The 17809-nt window shown below is 42.4% G+C and overlaps 1 protein-coding gene across 3 annotated transcripts in view; it reads left to right on the top strand.

Moving 5' to 3' along the window:
- Positions 1 to 16255, top strand: part of Sh2d4b (SH2 domain containing 4B) — a 90754-nt gene extending 74499 nt beyond the window's left edge. For 2 of the 3 annotated variants that reach the window (XM_052734376.1, XM_052734375.1), the window contains exons 7-8: positions 11128 to 11348; positions 15767 to 16255. In XM_052734376.1, coding sequence (XP_052590336.1) covers positions 11128 to 11348; positions 15767 to 15859 — 314 coding nt within the window. In that variant the 3' untranslated portion in view covers positions 15860 to 16255. The remainder of the gene's footprint in view (positions 1 to 11127; positions 11349 to 15766) is intronic. The other variant, XM_052734377.1, reaches the window with a different exon arrangement.
- The last annotated feature ends 1554 nt before the right edge of the window (positions 16256 to 17809 follow it).

The following is a 17809-nucleotide window of genomic DNA, read 5'->3' as shown; positions in this document are numbered from 1 at the left end:
GGAAGGGGAAAATGCTGGGGATATGAGAGGAATTGGAGAAGGGGGAGCTGGGACTGGATTTGATTAACCCACATCATTAAACAATAAATTAAGAAATAGCAGACTTATAGCAATAAGTGGTTATAAAGGTCAGAGACCCAGGGCTTTGGCCAGGGTCATAACGAAGTGTAGTAGAGACTGCACAGTACTGTGCTGGGGCCCTGCCCTCTCCTGTGTCAGTATGTGTCAGGGAAAGAGCCCTGAAAAAGGCTCAGCCCTGAGGAAGGAGTTGTATAGTACTCAGAGGATTCCAGTCAGTTCCCAGAGAGAGCTTTGCTGTGGAATAGAGCAAGACTGTCTCCCGACTTTGGCTTTCTGCCTTGTCATGTGATCTCTTCTTCATGTACAAATTTGATTTCTGTTCTTCTACTGTGTTGTTTCCTAGCCAGGGGCATTCACAAGAAGTGCAGTTGATGAAATCTTGGACCTTTGATCTCTCAAGCTCTGTGCCAAATAAGTCTGTCTCAGAGCAAACAAACAAACAAACAAATGAACGAATGAACAACTACTTGCTATACCTAAGTAATAAACAAAAGGGCACGCCCCTTCATCCCCATGGAACTTATGCTCAGTTGCAGGTGATAGAAAAATGCACAGCATAACCAAAAAGAAATTCAGCTCACATGACTGAAAAGTTCACACACAGCTGGGTCCAGTTTCAGGCTACACCTGACCTAAAGAGTGTTTCAGCCACCGGCCCCTCTCTACCTCTGAGCCCCATGGGTCACCATTGCTTTCATTCTGAAGCAGCCCTTGTTTAAGGTGCCATGCCTACATTCTCCTAAGTTCAAGTACAGCAACAGAGAGGGCGGGCTTTCATTCACCAGCCCCAGTATTGTTCCCAAATGGCTGCTTTGTTGACTCTGATTATTTTTGTTTGTGTGTGTTGGCTCTGATTTTGTTATATGATCACACCTAAGCCAATCACTGTGGCCTAGTAAATGGGCTGCCTGACTGGGCTGTCTTAAGACTTTCCAGAGCAGGGACAGGCAGCGTTTACGCTGTTGAAATTGTATAGACAGAAAGCAAAGGAAGGTCCCAGTTTCTTTGCCAGAAGATGGTAGACAGGACTGAGCGGGTGAGGTTGGTCTCTGCTGTTCTGAAACAGTTAGGTGGGTTACAAGACTGACAGGACCCAAGTAATCATGCCATCAATGGATATTTCCAGTTGAGGTAAGTGCTACACAGAATCCATAGCGAGCTTTAGAAATCATTCTGCTAGGTGGTGTCTGTCACTCATCCCCATTTACAAAAATTTGTATGTGCATTGTCTCCAAGATGAACATGATAAAGGCTGTTCACTGGATGTTGTGCTTAGGAGGTAGATGAACCTTAAGAGGCTGTTGGGAGTATGGCCTTCAATGGGATGATGGGTGGGGGCCCATCACTCCTCTTTGCATTCCTCTCCAGATGTGCATGTTTCTCCACCCCTATGCCATTCTTAACACTGCTACCCAGCTCTTCCTCCAGAGGCCTAAAGCTGGTCTGCTTGACCATAATCAATCCCTGTCCCTTTATATGTTGACTGTCTAAGATGCTTTTTTCCAGAGATAGAACACTGACCTACACAAGTAACTTCAGTGATTAGAACCTGGCATGTCAGCTGTGAGCAGACAGTCATGGACGATATTCCCTCTTGCGCATAAATATACCTGGAGCCAGGAAGCCTGTCTGCTGAAACCCTTGTCTCAGCAGTTAGCCATGGTTCAATTTCATTTGGAGGTATAAAAAAATGAAGGCGTTTGAACACATTTATCACAATCTCTGTGGCTTTCAGATGCTTTGAGAAACCGTTGAGAATGAAGAGCTTAATAACTCCAGCCTCCTTAATGATATTGTCTGCAAAGTGTGGCAATAAGAAAGGAAAGTCACAAAAATGAATGAGAAATAGCTAAGCGGTAATGGGGGAGTTGTCAGCCGGTGAGGCGAAGCCGTAGCAAAAGCTTTAAGAAATATGCACGTCAGATAAATTGAGACTCATAAAAAGGGAACCAGGGCAGCCGGCCTGCCTGCGCGTCTTTCTTTCTCAGAGAGAGGCACTGACAGAAATAAAAAGAGCTCATTTGGTTACTTGGGTGGCTTCAGTTCCCAGCTAATGATTTCCAAGGATGGAATTGGGGTTGAGGAAGAGATGGAGACCTGGGTCGGCTTTGAGACTGTGTTAACTGGCAGATTTATGGGTATATCTGAGCATGGCAACTTTTGGGACTATGAAGTACCCTCCTTCTGCTGAGCAAATATTTTGATAGTGAACAATTTGCTCATGGTGCTAGAGAGTATCCAGGTGGGATTTGCGGCAAGGGTTAGGGGGTGTCAGGATGTGTCTACTTAAGGTCTGTACTTAGACACAGCAATGGAGGAAGCTGGATGCTGCTGGCCCCCTTCACTGGGTTGCTGACGGCAAATACCAGCCTCGGGACAGTAAGGTGGTACTGGTGGGAGAGCAGAGTTAGCCTGGTTTGTTTTCTAACTTAGCAAACACCTGCTTTTGCACTGTCATTCTGCAGCAGCCAGTAACCCTGGATAGAGAGGCAACTCCAAGGAAGGACTTGTCTCCTGATAGGGACACTAGTCCCTATCATTTTCTGTTGATGCCCAGTAGAGGGCGCTGTAGTTGTTGGGCTGCTTTGAACTCTGCAAACCTGCAGGGAGATTCAGGTGAATCCTTCCTCCTTCATTCCTATTAAGGGTCCAGGTAGGTATGGAGGTGTTTGCTTCAGTTTACTACTGTAGCTGTGACATTTGGGTGTGTGCCCCAAAGGTGGCAAGAGCACCCCACTTCCCACTGTGGTCACAACCTTCATGAACCCCTGGTGTTGTTTCACTTAATAGGCCCTTTATGACCTCCATATCTGTGGGTTCTGTATCCAGGAATGCAACCAACTGAGGAAGGAAAATAGATCTACAAAGATTTCATCTATACAAAACATGCACAGACTTATTTTTGTCATTGTTGCTTAATATGTCATTGCATTAGATAGTATGAGCCACCTAGAGATGACTTAAAGCACCCAATACAGAAGGATTTCACAGGTTATGTGCAAAATACCGAGTCATATTATATAAAGGACGTGGATCCTGGAATCACCTTCTTCGGATACACAGGCAGTACTGAACTTAATCTCCGGGTCCCTGGTGATGAGTCTATCTGCGCTGGAAAGACTTCAAAACATGGATACAATTTCTTGTTTGTAGATTCTAGTTGCTCTTTCCTCTCCACATCACACCCTCGGGCATTGTGTCTTCAAGGGTGGTTAGCCTTCCTATTAGTCTGTGCCTAGAGACCTGGTCCTGGCTCATGTAGAACTCAGCCAACTGAGAGGCCTCTGTGCACTTCTTGGTTGAGTCTTCATGGGGTAGGAACTGGTCATGCTAATCCACACATTGCTCACAAGTCTTCCAGTTTCCTGCATGGGAGGCTGTGGGCTATACCTGGGGAGAATAGACTGACAGACTGTTCCTCTATCCTACCTCTGCCATTCACTAGCTGTGAGACCTTGGGAAGGAACTCAGTCTCTTTCTGCCTCATTTTCTTCTCTACAAAATGGGGGATGGGAATAAAAGTACCCTCCTCAAAAGATTATTTTGAGGCTTCAGGGAACCAATGCTGATTGACTTCTTAGCACAGTGGTTGTCATAATGACAGCATTTTATTAATGCCAGTCATGTGATTGCAGTTCCAGCTAGTCATTTATTCTGTGCTCCTTATTGATGGCCTCTTGCCTCTTTACCTGATGGCCCCTTAGGAGGCTGTACCTTGAAAATTAGGAAAAATCCTAAATGCTGAAAGTTGAGGATATTAATCACTGCTTTCTTCCCTCACCCCCACAACTAACTATTATCAGAAAAATAAGGCCATCCCTATATATCAACATGCTCAACTTTGTCTTTGTTCTTCACTCACATTCTTTCCTTCCCTGCAAAGAGCCATTTTACCAGGCAAGTTTAACATGGTCTGTTGAAAGAGTTCTTGTATATACATTTGCCTCTAGGTATCCACGTGTTCTTGGCTTCAGATGTCCCAATGACATCAACTTTCATTTAAGTTCATTTTATAAGTATGTAGTATTTGCATACCATCTGTGTATATCTCCCTGTATATGTTATCTCCAGATGACTTACAGTCCTCAATACAGTAATATGCTATGTACACAGTTGATATACTGTATTGTTTAGGAAATAATTAGAAGAAAAAATGTCTGTACATGTTCAGTACAGAGTAGATCCCCGCCTCCCATCTTGTCTTCTGATGTTGCAGAACCAGTAGGTATAGTGAGGGCCGACATGTGTCACCCACAGGGAAGAACTTCTGATTATTCCTTTCCTCTCATGATAGTGTTCTCTGTGATTTGACCTTGCTGCTTCTCTGTGACTAACTTTATGTAAAATTCATTTTCCTGAGCTTTTCCAGGGGAAGTATTTCTAGCTTCACAGAGCTTCTTCTTCTGTACACAGTGTTTACAGGCAGAGCAGCTGGCTTTTGAGATGCTTAGTGTCTTAGCCAAGTTCTACACCATGACCATGGCAGCTCTAATAAAGGAAAACATTTGAATGGGGCTGGTTTACAGTTCAGAGGTTTAGTCCATTATCACTACAGCAGGAAGCATGGTGGCGTGCAGGCAGACATGGTGCTGGAGAGTAATTGAGAGTTCTATGTCCAGATCTACAGGCAGTAGGAAAAGAGAGACACTGGGCCTGGCTTGAGGATGTGAAACCTCAAAGTCCACTCCAGGGGACACACTTTCTCCAACAAGGCCACACCTCCTCCATGAAGGCCACACCTCCTTCAACAAGGCCACACCTACAAGGCCATACTTCCTAATAGAGCCACTCCCTAGTGACCAAGAATTCAAATCTATGAACCTATGGGGGACAGTCTTATTCCAACCACCACAGCCAGGCTCTGCCGCTTCCCTCTGGTGGGTACGGACCTATTTCTCCCCTTTACCTTTGTCTGTATCTTGCTGAGTTTTGATTCCATTTTTATTGGTTGAAGGTGGCCCTGGGTGGCTTCACTTCGGCTTCTCGCATTCACATTTAGTTAACTAGTTTCATTTAGTCAGCCTCCTGCTTTCTATCTAACTCTGATCCATCTGTCCCTTCCTTCCTTCCTTCCTCCCTCCCTCCCTCCCTCCCTCCCCCCTCTCTTTCTTTTCTTTTTGTCCTCCTCTGTAGGCTCTGATGCCATGAAAATCTTGTTCTAGTGTCTTGTTTCCATCGTCTTCTGTAATTGCAAATTGTCATAGTCTTTTGGATGGCTATAGCAAACTGTCTGAAACTGGGTAATTAATAAGGAACAGAAATTTATTTTCTTACCACACTGAAGCTTGGAAAGTACAGAGTTGAGTTGAGGTGCCCACTAAGGGCATTGAAGGCATAAAGAAAATGTTAGGAGTGGACACAGCAGCAATCTTGAGGGGCCCTGCGTGCGGTGTCAGCACAGAACCTGCTCTTATACCAGGTGGGATCATGGTCCCAAATGCTTTAGATATTGTTTTTTTCCCTTCACTTGTTGCTTGTCTACTAATCTCTAGGAATTTATTTAGTTCTGTGTTGTAAAAGGAGTCATATGTGTTTACTTTCTAGGTGATCTTGTCTTTCATGCTTTGCTGAATTCTTTCCCACATTCATTTTCTGCTTCTATTATTTGGGGGTTGTGTGCTGTTACTATCTGTCTCTTATTGGTTGATTTAGGCAATTTGTTGTATGTATCTACAAATTATAAAGTTAGTATATAAGTTAATATAAACAAACAGGGCTTCAAAACTGGAATCATAGTAGTAGTCCTACTACTAAAATGTTTGCTATAATAATTGGTCTCTTTTAAAATAGAATGTTTTTATTAGTTCTTTGAGACTCTCTGACGATGTATCTTTATCATATTCACCTCTGTGGTGGTTTGAATAAGAATGGCTCCCATAGGTTCATATTTTTGAATGCTTAGTCATCAGGGAGTAGCATTATTTGGAAAGGACTAGGAGGTGTGGCCTTGTTGGAAGAAATGTGTCACTGGGGTGGGCTTTGAGGTTTTAAAAGTACATGCCAGGTCCAGAGTCTCTCTTTCCCTGCTGCCTGTGGATCTGGATGTAAAACTCTCAGCTATTTCTCTAGTACCATGTGTGCCTGTGTACATCCATACTTCTTTCCATGATGATAATGGACTAAACTTCTGAAACTGTAAGTAAGCCATCAATTAAATGTTTTTTTCTTATAAGAGTTGCCATGGTCATGGTATGTCTTCACCACAACAGACAATACCAAGATAACCTCTTACTCCTACTCACTCCAGCTCCTCCCAGACCCACCTCCCATCTTCTTACTCCCTCACAACTTTGTGTCCCCTCTGTCTCTGTCTCTCTCTCTCTCACACACACACAACTTACCAAGTCAGTTTGTGCTGTCCATATATTCCTGAATGTGGGGCCATAAACTGGAGTCTGATCACCCTATTAGGGGCCACACCCTTAATGAAAACTGACGCTTCCTTCACCAGAAGCCAACAGCTGTCAATAACTCCTCAGTTATGGGTAGGAGCCTATGAGCTCCCCTCTCTACTCTGTGCTAGAATACTGACAAGCTTGGTCTTTGTAGGCAACTACAGGTGCTTGAGTTCTTGATGTAGTGGTCCTGTCAAGTCCTGGAGACTGTTTTACTCTGGTCCTTCCCAACCTCTTGCTCTTACAATCTCTGTCTCCTCTTCCAAGACAGAACCTGAACCATGGGTGGGGGAGGAGTGATAAAGATGTCCCATTTGTGGCTGAATGCTCCACTGACACTTCGCTCTTGTACTTTGAATATTTGTGAGTTTCTGCAATAGCTGCCATCCACCATGCAAATAAACTTCTCTGATGTGATCTAAGTGCTGCACTAGTGTACAGTTATGAAGATACAAATTTAGAGGGTAGTTTGATACTGTGTTTATTTAGCAGAATAATCATTTTTCTCTGGGGCCTGTAAGCTACTCAGCCATGGGTTCTTGGCCAGGTATAGAACCAGGCCTTTGATTCCTCCCGTGGGCTTAAATCCAAATGAGAAAGAGTGGTTATTCTCCTAACATTTGTGCTACTATACACCCATGGACATATCTAGTCATACTAGTCATTATTGTAGTTTACAGGGTTAACAAATGGACGAGACTGTTGATGACTTTCTCCCCACAGCAGCCTACATAGCACCTCCTGATACCATGAAAGCTAGCTAGCAGGAAGGAAGCTTCATGGTCAGTACCAACTTGATTTCTCCATGTCTTATAACCTAAGTGTGTGCCATCTTCAGCAATAGGGCCTTGTGATCAAGTTCTGGTGGGCAACCAAGAGCAGTGGTCATAACCTGCATTATGTTGGGGCCTTCCTGGATAGCCCTGACTGGGATCTCTATTTGGCAACTTGTGGCTTCTTAGAGGAGCACTGACCCTTGTGTAGGGTAATAGCAATTAAATTCATTTGCATGTGTGCATGCGTGTGTGTGTGTGTGTGTGTGTGTGTGTGTGTGTGTGTGTGTGTGTGTGTGTATGTGTGTGTGTATGTGTGTATGGTGTGTATGTAGTAAGAAATACAAAATAGATTTTCATATGTCCTTTTCAAATATCTTAGTGTTAGTTAGCCCTTCACCACTTCCTCCTTTGTCCTGCCCTACCATCTCTCCACCCACCTAAACTTCCTCCCATTATTTCACTTTCCCCCTTGATATTATTGTTTGTGTTCTACTATCCCCCTGTCCCAGTTAGTTTTTTTTTTTTTTTTTTTTTTTTTTTTTTTTTTTTTTTTTTTTTGCTAACTTGACACAAGCTAAAGTTATCTGGGAAGAGGAATCTCAGTTGAGAACATGCTTCCATCAGATTGGCCTGTAAGCAAGTTTTTAGAACAGGGTGAGCCCTCTGGGGGCATTGCCACCCATGGTTAAGTGATTCTTCCTGGTATAAGAAAGCAGGCTGAGCAAATGACAGGGACCAAGTCAGAGAGGAGCACTCCTCCATGACTCCTTGTTCACTTTCTGTCTCCAGGTTCCTGCCTTGAGTTCCTGCCCTGACTTCCTTCAGTGATGGACTGTAACTGTGAACCAAAAGAGACACCTTCCTTCTCAAGTTGCTCTTGATTACAGTGTTTAAGAAAACAGGACACCTCCTCCATTAAGATCTCTCTTCCTCCTCCCCACCAATACCCCTTTCTAGTTTCCTGGATTCTAGGGATATTCCAAATTAAACACATAAATCTAAAGATTCGATGCTAGGATACACATTTGAGTGGGACAAACACATATGTTTGTCTTTTCGGAACTGGGTTATTTCACTCAGTATAACATTTTCTAAGCATCCATTTTCCTGCAAATTCCATCATTTCATTTTTTCTTTATAGCTGAAGAAAATTCCATTGTGTACAGCTACCACATTTTCATTATCCATTGTAATTGAGCTTTTTAAACTCCTCTGTCTGTTCTCATCATGCTGTAAGGTTGATTTGTTGTTTGTGTTTAGACTGAACCATAGCATGTACTGACTATTCTTTCCTGATCCTCATTTTCTGCCTAGGATACATTGTCTGTTTTCCTAAAGTAGATTGTTTAGTAACTAACTCCCTCAAGTTCACTTTTCTGAGATACCAATGTTATGGCTTACAAATGTAGTAATGATGTAGTTCCTAGAATAGGAAGGCCCTAACTGATGCACAATCTTATTTTAGCAACATTTCTGTTGCTGTAACAGAATGTCTGGACAAGAAGCAATTTAGGGGATAAAGAGTTATTTGGTTTACAGTTCTAGGTTACAGTCTATCACTATGGTAAATCAGGGCCAGGAGCTTGAAGCTGCTGGTTATATCACATCTACAGTCAAGAGCAGAAAATAAGTGAAAGTGTGTATGTTTAGTGCTGAGTTAGGTTTCTCTAATTTTATACAGTTCAGTATTACTGTATATACTCTATTTTTATGTGGCCCACTTTTCTGCTGGGTCTTTCTGTTGCAGAATATATGTTTAACTGTGCAAAATTGTGTTGCATTTTTTAACAATGTAAAGATGTATTGCATTTGTTTATGTTATGGAATATTTGTTTAACTATGAAAAGGTGTGATATATTTGTTTAATTATGTAAAGATGTATTGCTGTTTTACCTTACCTGCCTAAGGCACCTGATTGGTCTAATAAGCTAAATGGCCAATCACGAGGGAGGAGGTATAGGTGGACTTCTGGGCAAGAAGAGTAAGTAGAAGGAAGAATTTAGGCTCAGGAGAAGATAGAAAAGGAAGAGAATAAAGAGATGCTATGGGCCAGAAAGACAGACATAGAGGAAGCAGGAAAGTTGAACATAAGAGTGAAAGAAAGATAAAAAGCCCTAAGACAAAATGTTGATGAATTGAAACAGGTTAAATTAAATTAAAAGAGCTAGTGGGACAAGCCTAAGCTAAGACCAAGCATCCATAATTAATAATAAGTCTCCATGTCTTTATTTGGGAGCTGGTTGGCAGCCAAAGAAAATACCAACTATGTCTTCCCACATCAGTTAAGGAATTCAAGATAATTCTGCGTAGACATGCACACCCACGAGTCTGATCTAGAGTGTCTCGGTGATTTTACATTGTGTCAAGTTGAAAATTAAAACTAACTATCACAGAACAATTCTTCTGTGCTTCTTATTTGGAATCTCTCTATGGTGCAGCTCTGGCATGGGACACTGTACTTTCTTTAGGTGTTCTGTGGATAGGAGGCCTTCCTTCTCCTCCTCTATCTCCTTGACTATCCACTTTGCCTGATTTGGGAGAGCTAGCCAGCTTGGTTGCCATTTGTTATGAGTCCTCTGAGAAGATGTAGGCAGTAGCCCCCCAGCATGTTGACTGTCTTTAAAAGGGGTATTGGCAATGAGGGTACAGGTGTGCCCTACCTCAGGCACAAGGAACATAAAGGGTATGACTCTTGTTAAGGAGGCAAGTAGGTATACAGAGGGGGCTGTGTTTCAATTTATTACTCTTCCAAAACAGCAGAAGACCCACCAAACCCACGACTATTACCAGGACCCAAACCAACTAACCAACTAAATACATCTGGAACGTTTTATTGGATTTGGAAGCCATAATGTACCTGTGGAGTAGATCTGGGTTATAATCACATGAATATCAAAGAGCATCAGAGAAATGAATCGTTTGTCAGAGGATCCTTTGGTGTGGGGAGGTGCTGAAGAACAAATCTACCTCTTCTGGTTCCCTCTCCCCTTCCTATCTTCCTAATCTCCAGAATTTGACCCACCAAATACTTGGCTTTTCCCAGTCACTTGGATGAAGGCATCTTTATGAAAGCATTTCTTTGGAGTGCTGCCAATGCATAAGTAATTCCAAGGCCAGACGACCTCCATAATCTGCTGGTACCACATGGCATAGGTTGAAGCACCTTAGAAAGTTCTTGTCCTTGTGTGAGATGGAGTTTCATTATTTGTCCCACTAAGAAACCTTGTGCTCAGTGTGCATAGGCATCCGGAGGGAGCTTCCTTCATGCACAGGGGCTGCATGTGCCCCAGGACAGCTATGAAGAAAATTGTAAACATACTCAAAACATTATGATTGTGCATTATTTCTGGGTGAACTTCTTTTGAGGACAATGTTGTGCTTCAATGTCACAAGGTTGGACCCTCCTGTCTTAAGAGAAAACACTATTCAGGTTTCATCTACTGTACCAGGTCATTGTAGCATGGTTCTCCATCATTTTGGCTAGCCATTAACTCTGGGCTGTAAGACTCTCTAGTATTTGTAATCAATAGGTGCTATAATTCCAGCTCATTAGTAATTCCTTGCTTACCTAATTAATCCAAATTAGTGTGGTTTAATTTGGAGGAGAGCATGCTCCACTCTGGTTCTTGTAGGAATGCTATCCTCAGGCTCACAGCTGATTGTTCTGGGTCAGTAAACTTCTGCCATAGCAGGCAGCAACCAGCCAACCCCTAAGGCCCTTCTCTTCCCTTCCGTATCCCAGACAGCATGGTTGGCTTGTGAACTGATCCAGAGAGAAATGGGTGGGAGATGACTTGGCAGTGGAGTAGAAGGAGGAACAGAACCTATAAAGCCCTTTTAATTTTTTCACTTTCCTTTTTTTTTTTTTTAATTAGGAATTATTAGCCGAGAGAATGCAGAAGACCTTTTGGAGAGTATGACCGAGGGAGCATTTCTGGTCCGGGTCAGTGAGAAGATCTGGGGTTACACCCTGTCCTACCGCCTACAGAGGGGCTTCAAGCACTTCCTTGTGGATGCCTCTGGGGACTTCTACAGTTTTCTGGGAGTGGATCCTAATCGCCATGCCACCCTCACAGATCTCATTGATTTTCACAAGGTACCCCTCTTTGAAGTGTTAGTAGGGTATGGATGGATTGGCAGAAACTTGGGCTGAAGAGAGCCCAGTGCAAGTGCAGCAGGGGCAGGCTACAAGCCTAAGGCTGCAGAATCTCTGAACTATGGCACATCCAGGTAGAAGAGACCAGAGGTGGTCCAGGGCAGGGTCTGGGGCCCATGCTTTCCCCTCTGCCTCATGCCTCATGGTTTGACCCCTGTGCATCTGTAACCCCACTCTCAGGCCTCTCTCCTTTGAGTGCCTATTGTCAGCACAGGGACTGACAGTTGGCTCTCTGTCCAAGTCCTTGTCTTTGTCTCACTTCTCTGAACAACTGCTGCCCAGAATTCTGGCAGCTTTGAAGCTAGCTAGAGTGCAGCAAGCATCCATGTAGCTGTAGAAACTTATCTCCACCATAGAGTCACCACTTTTCCTGTCTGAACTTGCTTTTCCACTTGGGACATGTGTGACCTTGGCCAGGTCACTTAGTCTTGCTGAGATTCTGTGTCCGCTGCTTTTGTTGCTATTACAACCGAGCAAAATATATTGAAAAATTTATAAGGAAAAGAAACCCATTTTTTCACAGTTTCAGAATCGGAGAAGTCCAAGACGGAGGGACTGTCATTCACAGAGGGTTTTCTTGCTACATCCATCTCCTGGTAGAATGTAGAAGAGCAAATGAGAGAGAGGAGAGAGACAAGAGAATGGGCAAGAGCAAGAGGGGGCCAAATATGGACCTACGGAGATGGCTCAGTAGGGAGGGCCTTGCTGTGTGAGCATGAGGCCTGAGCTCAAATCCCCGACACCCATGTGGAAGCCAGTCATGGCAGCACACACTTGTACCCCAGTGCTAGGGTGAGAGTGAGGTGGTAGAGACAGGCACATCCTGAGGGCTCCTTGACCAGCCAGTATAGCCAAAACAGCAAGTTCCAGGCTCAGAGGAGAGGCCCTGTCTCAAAATTTAAGTTGGAGAGTGACCTATGGCTTCCACACTTTCCTATGTGCACAGGCAAGATCACTCTCACATACACATGCAGACATATGCATCCCCCTATACACACATGCACAAGAGCACACTCACTTCATAACAAGGAGCCCATTCCGGAGATAATGGCTTTGATCTCCTTGTGGAGGCAGAACCCTTTGACCTGATTGCCTCTTCTGGGTCCTGTCCCTTAAAACTGTCAAATTGCAATTATGTTTGGAACACATGCTTTTGGGGAGCCTATTCAAAGCATAAAATCAAGCATATGAATACACATAGTGCTTATTTGAAATCTTGTGGACTTTAAACAAGATTATATCCATAACTGCATCCTGTGACTGTCCACTGAGTATGGAGATCCTGTGTCCAGAACTCTGTCATTTCTCCCATCTCATTGACCCACATCAGGAAAGATGCTGCCTTGCAAATGTCTCACATATAGCATAGTGAGAAGCAGTTTTTGTGTTAATGCAGTTGTTGGCAGTTGTCATAACTGCAAAATAGTGGTACCTCCTCAACAAGAATGGAATGTCTGAGGGATTCTGAGATAGTTATGAGACCTCCAGGTCTAACATCTAATGAGTTTCACAAGTGTAGAAGGTGTCACAGAATTGCTTGTACTTAGATTTTTCTGTAATAGCATCTCTTGGATTGTATATTGCTTTTTAAAAATTTTATCTGTTCTCAGAAGACACCAGGCCTTGAGATATACCTCCTCACCTGGCCTTATGAATAAAAAAAAAACATAGAAAATCACCTATCTATCTAGGCATATTGGGAAACACTTGTAATCCCAACACTGTGGATGCTGAGGCAGGAGAATCACCAGTTCAAGGGAAGCTTGGGTTAAATGGCTCTAAATAACAACAAACTCCCTAACCAACCAACCAACCAAAGCAGCAGCAGCAACAACACTACACCAAATACAGAGAGAGAGAGAGAGAGAGAGAGAGAGAGAGAGAGAGAGAGAGAGAGAGAGAGAGAGAGAGAGAGAGAGAGGACAGAAGAGAAAATTGTTCATTCATAGATACCTGGGCTCAGAGTACTACTGTGGAACTAGACTTGGTCAGGGTGGATTTCTACTTGTGTTGGGAAGGATCTTCTAACAGCCACAGGAAGGAGGAAAGAAGGGAGTATGTGGATTCTGGTAGCACTGTTCTGGATCAAGCATATATGCCCTCATAATCACTGTGACCCCTATGTTATGGAGGCATCTTGGCCCTCTTCACAGACCAGTATCCATGCTCAGCTCTCAGGGCAGGTTCTGCACAGGAAGCCAGACCAGATGTCTCAGAAAGGCTTTCTTCATTCCAAATTCAAATTCTGGAGATCCATGATTTTACTTCTAGCCCTACACAGAGATATCATCTATGCCCACATGGAGGTCTGGTGGTCAGTTTTGATAAATTAAATTTTAATTACACCATTAGTTCATGATTACATTAATATGTGAGCCTCATTCATTTCAAGCATCCAATTCCATCTTTTACCTTGAATTACTAATGAGCCATGTGTTATTTGCTAGACAGTAGTAGCAAAACTCATGCACATATGAAAAAAGAGCTTTGTGATTTTTTTTTGAGGCAGGGTTTCTCTGTATAACAGGCTGTCCTGGAACTTGCTTTGTATACCATTTTAGCCTCAAACTCACACATCTGCTTCTACCAGTGCCATCATGCCTGCATAGTAGTTTTGTGATTTTCATAGCATATAACTCATTAACCTCCAACCCTATGGCACCAATTTATGGTCCCCAGAATCTGAATGTCAAGTTTAAACCCCAACTTCATTATCATGCATGGTTTTGGGTTACTATTCAGGCGTTTGTGGCTCAGTTTCCTCTTCAGTAGGGTGGATTCAGTGGCATCCCTGTGAGATGTCAATGAGGTATCACTGTGTAGAGTGATGAAAAAAATATTATCACAACATCAGTAGGTGGCTGTCTGTTAGTAAAGTACAGTTAGGAGGGGTTGGAAATGATGGTAAGTTATTAGAATGCTTGGGTAGCACAAAGCCCTGGGTTTCATCCCCAACATCGCATAAACTGTGTGTATAAGTGAGTCTGTGATCTCAGTACTCAAGAGGGAGCGAAAGGAGGATAAAATATTCGAGGTGATCTTCAGCTACATAGTGAGTTTAAGGCTAGCCTGTGACTCATAAGAACCTGTCTCAAAATTATGTCTGGCAGATTTTTCCACATTAGTATATATACTAGACCTTGTAAATGCTCCATGGATTCTCTGGTATGGGCATAGAGTACAGCATAATTACTCATACTCCTCTTGTGCCCATCTCTCCACCTTCCAGTTTCATGATCATGAACAGTGTTTCAGAGACATCTGTACTATGTATATGTCACTTTGTCACTATGGATACATATGCAGCATTTTCCAGGATAAATTCCTTGAACTGAAATTGCTGGAAAGAAAAGTATGCACATTTTAATTAAAGAAGACCTGCCAGCTTGCCATCCAAAAACATGGCACCGATTCATGTTCCTGCTAGAACTATATGAGGCTGTTTCTTCCATCACATGGGCAGACACTATAGCTCACTTTTGTCCAGTTTACACTTTTTCATGGCCACTGATGCTGAGGTGTCTTTTCATATACTTAATGGCTACTGCCAGTTAGTCACTTGTAAATTCTCCTTTCTTATTCACAGTCCATTTTCTATTTTAGGTATCTTTTTCTTGATATTACAATTCCTGTACCTACCAAATTGCTCTTCAGTTACATCTATTCGGCTGAAAATATTTTTAATTTAAACAGCCATGTTTTTCAATTGCATGCTCATTTTTTTCTTATAACAGCCCACTCTTGTTTCATGGATGACTTATTCTGTTGAGAAAGATAATGTAGATCTCTTAAAGCTTCCTTCTGTTTCCTTCATAAGCTTGGTATTTTCTTAGAAATCTGTTGAACTATTGAGTTTGGCATTTTTCTGTTATCATTGAGGTGGTCCTTAAATGCTTCAAGACTGAGACAGTCTTCCAACTTTCAATCTCAAGTTTATCAGTGAATAGACATTTTCTGCTTTCCAAATCCAGTGGCCAGTGCCAACAATGAGTAGCTCTTTGAAGAGTATGAAAATGTCTGTACTTTGGGTCTCCTCAGTTTCACCAAGAATGGGGGCAAACATTTATTGGAGTTGTATCCCCAATCTGTCTGCAGCTTGCATTTCTTCTCAATCTATTTTTTTTCAACAGTTATTTTACAATTTTACTTGTTGGTGGCCTTCCTTCTTATTTTCTTATATAGCACTGATACATTTCTTCTTAAAAGATTTCTCCTTTTATTTCTGGAAAGTTGAGTGAGGGAAGGTAGATGCACATGGCCTTAGTCTTTCTGTCTCTAGTTCTCTACCTGATTGCCCATGAATATTTTTATCTCTTCTTGCTCCTAATTGGATTTCCTTTCTTCTTTTTTCCCTTTAGGAGGAAATAATCACTGTTTCAGGGGGAGAGTTGCTGCAGGAACCCTGCGGACAGAGGGATAGCCCACCAGACTATCACCTGTTGTTTGAATGATGTTTTTCCTCTTCCTCTTTGGACTCCTTTGAATATCCCAAACTTGAACTGAGCTTAAGAATATCCCCACTCAAAGCCTCATGGCCTTCTAGAAGATCCATCATTCTTCAGATGAACAATGGTATTAGTGAATCTCCAGAATGTTACAAAATATGACTACATTTATGAGACTGGTCCCATTCCAAAGCTCAAGACAGAAACCTGAAATAACCAATGCTCCTGGAAGCCTGTCTGTCATGGCTGTTCTAAGCCAAACTTCTAGAGTGAATGGATTATGTTTTACTAACCCAAAACAATTCCAGTGCCGAACTTTACATTTAATATAGGTTTGTTAGTTGAGTGAATGCTCGTCTGAAAAAATGCCCAACACCAATGTGCAATGGTTTCTAGCAAATCATTTTCTATACCACATCATAAAGCCACAGAGATCACAAGTACGCTTGTGACTAACTTACATGGAAGACACAGATTTTGCATCTGTCCTAGTGTTCATGAGCTTGTTGATACTATCATGAGAATTGCCTAAGGTTTCTAAGCTCGGAACAGGAGACTGACTCTGTGCTATCTTCCTTGTTAAATCACTTCTACCTATCTCATATCTTGGCTCCGGTTTTGTAATTTTGAGGTAGTGATTTCATGTGAATGAATATACAAGATCTGGTATAGATTATAAATCCAAGGATGGGTTTTCCAAACTTGATGAGGCATTGGCTGTCTAGGATGCTCTCATTTAAAGGGTTAGCTCTGTTTTCACTCTAATTCTTCTGTCTCCTTAATCTGAACATGTTCTTCATATAATGAGAGTAAGCTCCCAATAACTCAGTAACTCTCAAGAATGGTATATAATTTAAGCATAATCCCTTATGCATGTTCCCTTATGGCCACAGACAAGCAGATAGCAGACGTGACAGTTTGGATTGCACCAAAAGGACAGATGGACTCTGCAAACATCAAGGAGTGTTTCACCTGCTTGGAGAGTTGCATCAGGTGTCTATCATTCTCCACTCAATCTCTCGGCTCTTCTTTTTCTCTCATCTTTGGCCACTCGTGCTATCACCCACCCCCATGCCTATCACTGCAGTCAGTGTGTGACTGACTCGGCTTTTGTTCATTCACTGTGTTCTTCGGCCTCACTTGTACATATGCCGATGACACTTGGCCATGCATGGTTTTTAGGGGGCACTTATTTATTTATCCTTTAAACAGTTCTTCTTTATTCTTCAGAATTTCATACATCTGTAGAATAAAAACTTGATAAATTGATAATATTTACTGCCCCCTTCCCCCATCCTCCCCCTGTATTCACCCCAGTATGCTCCCAACATCATGTATTTATAAAACATAACGAAGTGCAATAGTGCTGCCCATATGTACATGGGTGTAGCCTTTCATTGCACAATGGAAATCTTACTAGGGGCCACATCTTCAAAGAATAGTGACTATCTTTCCCAGCAACTGTCAACTCCCAGTACTTCCTCAGTAAGGGCCAGGACCAGAAGGCCGCTTTTATAGTTTCTTCTCTTACAATTTGAGCAAGACTTACATGTAGCATCTGGTATTCTCTTAAGTCTCAGATAACACCCCTTTTCCTTTTACTGGGCCCATGATTTATTGTATAAATTGGGCAGTTCTGCAAAATAACCTGTGTTCCAGATTTGTCTTATTGTTTCTTGCTGTTATTTTTATATTGACTCTGTTTCATTTTTCTTGACTTGATGAGATTGAGATTGAATTTTTGGGTAAGGAAACATTTTTAGTACATCATAGCATCTTTATGACACATTGGCCCAAATTTTCTAGGCTTCTTCATCAGTGGACTCAGAATATCTCAGTCTAATTACTCCAGTTGTCCTTCATCACCCTTGTGTTTTTTTTTTGAGATAGGATCTCATGTTATGCATCATGACCCTAAACTCACTATGTTGAACTCCCAATCTTCCTGACTCCATT

The sequence above is a fragment of the Peromyscus californicus genome, unplaced genomic scaffold (genome assembly GCF_007827085.1).
Source record: "Peromyscus californicus insignis strain IS unplaced genomic scaffold, ASM782708v3 Scaffold_12__1_contigs__length_115047231, whole genome shotgun sequence".
Classification (NCBI taxonomy): Eukaryota; Metazoa; Chordata; class Mammalia; order Rodentia; family Cricetidae; genus Peromyscus; species Peromyscus californicus.
The sequence above is the reverse complement of the archived record's forward strand: the minus strand, read 5'-3'. Positions and strand labels throughout refer to the sequence as shown.